The 5,035-nt window shown below is 58.7% G+C and overlaps 1 protein-coding gene across 1 annotated transcript; it reads right to left on the bottom strand.

The window, feature by feature from the left end:
• Positions 1-505: 505 nt before the first annotated feature.
• On the bottom strand, positions 506-4,983 carry LOC114828103 (uncharacterized). Its single transcript, XM_029110912.1, has 4 exons — positions 4,076-4,983; positions 3,051-3,650; positions 2,906-2,962; positions 506-2,756 (listed from the first exon to the last, which is right to left on the bottom strand). The coding sequence occupies exons 1-4, from the start codon at positions 4,981-4,983 to the stop codon at positions 506-508; spliced, it is 3,816 nt and encodes a 1,271-aa protein (XP_028966745.1).
• Between the last annotated feature and the right edge of the window lie 52 nt (positions 4,984-5,035).

The following is a 5,035-nucleotide window of genomic DNA, read 5'->3' as shown; positions in this document are numbered from 1 at the left end:
ACTAGATCACTCTAGGTCCAAAACTAAGGGAGCTCACGCAAACGCGTGCGAACCCTTTGGCAGTTGGTCGCGGACTAACCTAACCTAACCTAACCTAACCTAACCTAACCTAACCTAACCTAACCTAACCTAACCTAACCTAACCTAACCTAACCTAACCTAACCTAACCTAACCTAACCTAACCTAACCTAACCTAACCTAACCTAACCTAACCTAACCTAACCTAACCTAACCTAACCTAACCTAACCTAACCTAACCTAACCTAACCTAACCTTTTTACTTTTTTTTTTTTTTTTTTTTTTTTTTTCTGATCGGGTCGTGGCCGAGCCCTTCCTTTATTCATATAGCCGATACAACCTATCTAGGCTTACAAACCTACATAGGTCCTGCCCCGGAGGCCGATGGGACCGTACAGCCTATTGAACGAGAACGGGGCCGGTAGGGCCCCCCGGCCATCAGCTAAGATATTCGCTTCAGGGGGCCCCCGACCTGCCTAATTATCCCTACCTATCCATGTTGGCGCTCCGCTGCGTATTCAGAGTGACATCTCCCGCTTCATCTCGATCGGGGGTTGTCATCCCCCCGGTCGACCCCTCGCGCCATCCGGGCTCGGGCGCTACTCCGTCTCCCTGAGCCGGAGCCATCTCTTCCCGCTCTGACTCTTCGGTCGCTCTCTTCCGGACTCTCTCCAGAGCCTCCTTCGTGCCGATTACTCTCGAAACATAGTCGTCCACTGCGTTCCACTCTTCGCTGCCTTCGAGCATCTTTTCCACCATCCCTTCGAGTTTGAAGCCCCAGTCGAGAGCATCCCGGAACTCTTCCCTCTCGCGGTCGAAGAATTCACACTCCATCAGCGTATGGCGGACTCCATCCACAGATCCCGATAAGCATAATAAGCACTCGGGGCTGTCGGTCTTCCTGAAGCGGTACAGGTACTCCTGGAAGCAACCGTGTCCCGTTAGCGCCTGCGTGAGATGGTACGAAGTCTGGCCGTGCCTACGGGTCTGCCACTCCCGCAGGTCGGGCACCAGCTTCTTCGTCCACTCGCTTTCTCCGGTGTCTTCCGTCCACTCTTCCTGCCACTTGCTCAGCGTCTCCTCCCATCGTTGCTTCTTCGTCCTTCGTCGCTCGGGATCCGGCTCGCGCCGGTCTTCGTGCCGAAGTTTTCTCTCGGTGACCACAAGGTGCCACGGAACCTGGCGGGAGAGCGCAAGCACTGCGCTCAATCCTGCGGTTCGATAGGCCCTGCAGATCCGGAGCGCCATCTGCCTTTGGACGCTGGCGAGGCGCCTGACGTTTCTCTCCTTCCGTAGAGCCTTCTCCCAGACCGGCGCTCCGTATGTGGCGATGGATGTTGCCACCGTCGCCAGTAGCCGTCTCCTCCCCTCTCCCGCTCCCCGGGTCCGGGGGAGGATTCGGCTGAGCGCCTTCACCGACTTCTTCGCTTTCGTCAACGCGTGCTGGATATGTGGGGCGAACGTTAGCCCTCGGTCCAGCCACACTCCCAGGTACTTGACCTCCCTCCTCGGCTCCACCGCGTGTCCCCTGAGGTTGAGCCCCTCCAGTGGTCCACACCTCCGCCTGCCGATGAGAAGGATCGCCTCCGTCTTCTCCGGTGCGAGCGCCAGATGTTTCGAGTCCATCCAGTTCGCTACCGCTTCCATCGCTCCATTCGCCTTCGACACGAGCTCGTCCTCCGTCCGAGCCTTCACGATGATTGCTAAATCATCCGCATAGGCGACGGTGCTCGCGCCTTCCGGCAGATCCAGCCGCAGTACTCCGTCGTAGGCCACGTTCCACAGGGTCGGTCCTAGGATGGAGCCCTGCGGCACTCCGGCCGTCATCCTGTGTCTTGCCCCCTCTGTTGTCACGATCCATCGGTCTTCCAAGTAGCTGCCGATGACCCGCCGAAGGTACGGTGAGATCTCGGCGCTCCTCAGCGCCTCCATCACCACCTCCCACGGCATCGAGTTGAAGGCATTCCTCACATCGACCAGGATCACCAGGCAGAGCTTCCTCGTCCTCCATGTCTTCTCCGCGCTTCGCTCTTCCTCTGCCGCTCGAACAACTTCCTGGATCGCATCGATCGTCGATCTTCCCGCTCGAAACCCGAACTGGGTGTCGGCGATGGCGCTCCTTTGCTCGAGTTCCGTCGTGAGTCTCCCTGCCAGGAGTGTTTCCACCGCCTTGCCTTCTGTGTCCAAGAGACACAGCGGCCGGTAGGACGACGGGTCGTCCCTCGGCTTGCCTGGCTTAGGGAGCAGGACAAGTCTCGCAACTTTCCACTCACTTGGGAATCGCCCTTCCCTGAGCAGCTGGTTGGTCATGGCTGCAAAGTCCGCCGGTCTCAACTTCATGAACATCTTGGTCACCTCCGGGGGTACGCCATCGACTCCCGGGGCCTTTCCGATGCTGATCTTCTCCGCCGCTGTCAGGACCTCCTCCGCCGTCACTTCGTCGAAGTTGAAGTCCTCGTCCTCCCCGAATCTCCATTGCTGCGCCGGTCGCGCGGGGAACAGTCGCTCGATGATTCGGTCGACCAAGCTCGCGTGAAGCCTCGGAGTCGCTGCTCCAATCTTCTTCATCACGATCTTGTATGGCTTGCCGAACGCGTCTCGTTCCACTTCCTCACATAGCTCCTTCCAACATCGCTCTCGGCTCTGCTGGATTAGTCGGCGCATCATCTTCTTCGCCGCCTTGTAGCTCTCCAGTGCCTCGCGTATCTCATCCGGCTGCGCTGCGCTCCTCAGTGTACTCCTGAAGTGTCTTCTGTGCAGCCTCACGCACTCCTTCCTCGCTTCGGCGATTTCTGCTGTCCACCAATACTTCGGCCTCAGCCTGCGTTGGCCCCCCGGGAGTCCTCCACGCGCAGCCTTCTCGCAGGCCCGGCCGAGGGCGGCTGCTATCTGCTCCGCCGTTTCCGTCGGTGTCCCTTGCTCACCCTCTTCAAGTATGGTTCCCTTAACGACTTCGAGGTCCAGTCGTCGCGGGTTCCATCTCCACGATGTCGTCGGTGCCTCCCCTTCCTCTGCACCTCGCTGCTGCTGCCTTTCTCCCCGGATCTGGAACTCGAGGTAGCGATGATCGCTGCCCGTTTCCTCCTCGAGCACTCTCCAGCCTTCGATGCCCCCGTTCACGTTGCCAGAGTAGAGCGTGAGGTCCAGGTAGGACCTCTGCTCCCTCCGCTGGAATGTTGGCACTATCCCGTCGTTCGCCACCAGGAGGTCCAGTCGGCTGGTCATCTCCAGTATCAACTCGCCTCTTCGATTCGTGGTGCTGCTGCCCCATTCCACCGCTGCGGAGTTGAAGTCCCCGGTGACCACTAGCAGTCTCCGTGGGCTCCATGCCCTCGCGCTCTCTTCTAAGCTATCTACGAAACCAATGAACTGCTCGTCAGTGGTGTTGGGTGACACATAGCAGCTGTAGACCACAGCCACCCCGATATCGACCCAGACGTATCCGCTTCCTCTTCCCCTCGACACAGCCATTCCTTGCAGTCTTCTTGACATCCATATCGCTGCATCCCCCTCGAGATCCACCTCCCAGCTCGCTTGCTGAACCGCTGCCCGGTTCGGCTCGCTTATAAGAGCGATGTCGTAATCCGACAGCACTAGCGTGTTGTCGAGCAGGAGGTGGGCGTCTCGACACCTGTTAGTGTTGCATTGGATGCTCCTGATCATCGTTGATCTCTGAAGTTTTCTGCCCCTGGCTTGCTGCGCTCGTGCTGGCGACCTCTCCCGTCTTCCGTCCTCGACCTAGGCCTACTCTGGAATTTCCCGAGGTCGGTACTCTGTCCCCTTCGGCTCCTTCTCGTTCCGCTCGCGACGATCCTACTTGAGATTGTCCCACGGCTGGTACTCTGTCGTTTTCGGTTCCTACTAGGGATTTTCCCGCTGGAGGTACTCTGTCCCGCTCGCTTCCTACTTGCGACTTCCCCGCTGGTGGTGTTCCTTCCCGTTCGGTTTCCATCGGCTCTTCTCGAGACCTGCCGTCTCCTCCTGCTATGGTCTCTTCCGAAGCGCCCGGGCAGACCGCCGGCTGCCCCTCCGACTCGAACTCGGCGACTTCCTTGCCTTTGTTGCCTCGGCGCTTCCGCGGCTTCTTTGGCTTCGCAGCCTCCGTGGCGTCCATAACCTTCCCCTTGGGCTTTCGCCGCCTGCTCACGCTGCGCTGGGCACGAGCGGGAGTCAGCTCGGTGCCCATTTTTCCCGCACACGTAGCAGCTCGGGGACGCTTCGCAGTCCTTTGCGATGTGGTCTTCCTTCCCGCATCGGTAGCATCTCCTGCCTTCAGCCTTTCCCTCCTTGCACTCGTGGGCCAGGTGCCCGAATTTCTGGCAATTGAAGCAGCATTGGGGCTGTTCGAACTGCGTGATGCGACACCTGCACCCCGACCACCCAACTCGGAGCTCCTGGAGCTGCAAGAGCATGAAGGCTCGAGACGGTGAGACTCGCATCACCGCCGTTCGAGTTCCAGCGCGTCCTGCCTGTACTTCTCCGAGGTTCACCTTGTTCTCGACTTCTTCCTTGGGGACTCCTGCTTTCACGAGGGCCTCTTCTACCTCATCTTTGTCCACGGTATCGTCAATGCCCCTGATCGCTATGGGGACCTGGGCCGACACGGCTTTCACTTCCGCCTGCAGGGCTTCTGCTTTCTGGGACAGCTTCTCGGCGAAGTTCTTTCGACCTCCTTCACGAGTCTCCCTAACCTGGATTCGAGTTTCTCCCGACTTGGTGATCGAGATCTTCTCTAGCTCTACACCATCCCCTCCTACTTGCACATTCGCCTTGAGGCTCTTGAGAGCTTCGGCGTAATCGTGCTCTTTCTTCGGTTTCACCATGACCACCCCGACGTCGGGCCTATCTGTCGGTGGCTTCAACTTCTGCGGTTTCGGTTGTCTTGCTGCTGCCTTCGGCTCGTTCGTCACCGGTTTCGACGTGCCCTTCCGGCATATCTCGACCTTGACGTCTATTCCTTCCATGCAGCATTCGACCACCTTCCGAATAACTTCGATATCCTCCGCTTCTGGTGGC

The sequence above is a fragment of the Galendromus occidentalis genome, unplaced genomic scaffold (genome assembly GCF_000255335.2).
Source record: "Galendromus occidentalis unplaced genomic scaffold, Mocc_1.1 scf7180000077163, whole genome shotgun sequence".
In the NCBI taxonomy this organism is placed as follows: Eukaryota; Metazoa; Arthropoda; class Arachnida; order Mesostigmata; family Phytoseiidae; genus Galendromus; species Galendromus occidentalis.
This window is presented reverse-complemented; position numbering and strand designations above follow the sequence as displayed.

Bases quoted from the DNA above. Each gene is read 5' to 3' on its own strand.
- LOC114828103 (XM_029110912.1), bottom strand. From the start codon at position 4,983: ATGGAAGGAATAGACGTCAAGGTCGAGATATGCCGGAAGGGCACGTCG. The intron at 3,651-4,075 runs GCAAGGAAGTCG...CAACACTAACAG, and splicing joins GAAGCGCCGAGGCAACAAAG to GTGTCGAGACGCCCACCTCC. The intron at 2,757-2,905 runs GCAGCCGCCCTC...ACACTTCAGGAG, and splicing joins CGGAAACGGCGGAGCAGATA to TACACTGAGGAGCGCAGCGC.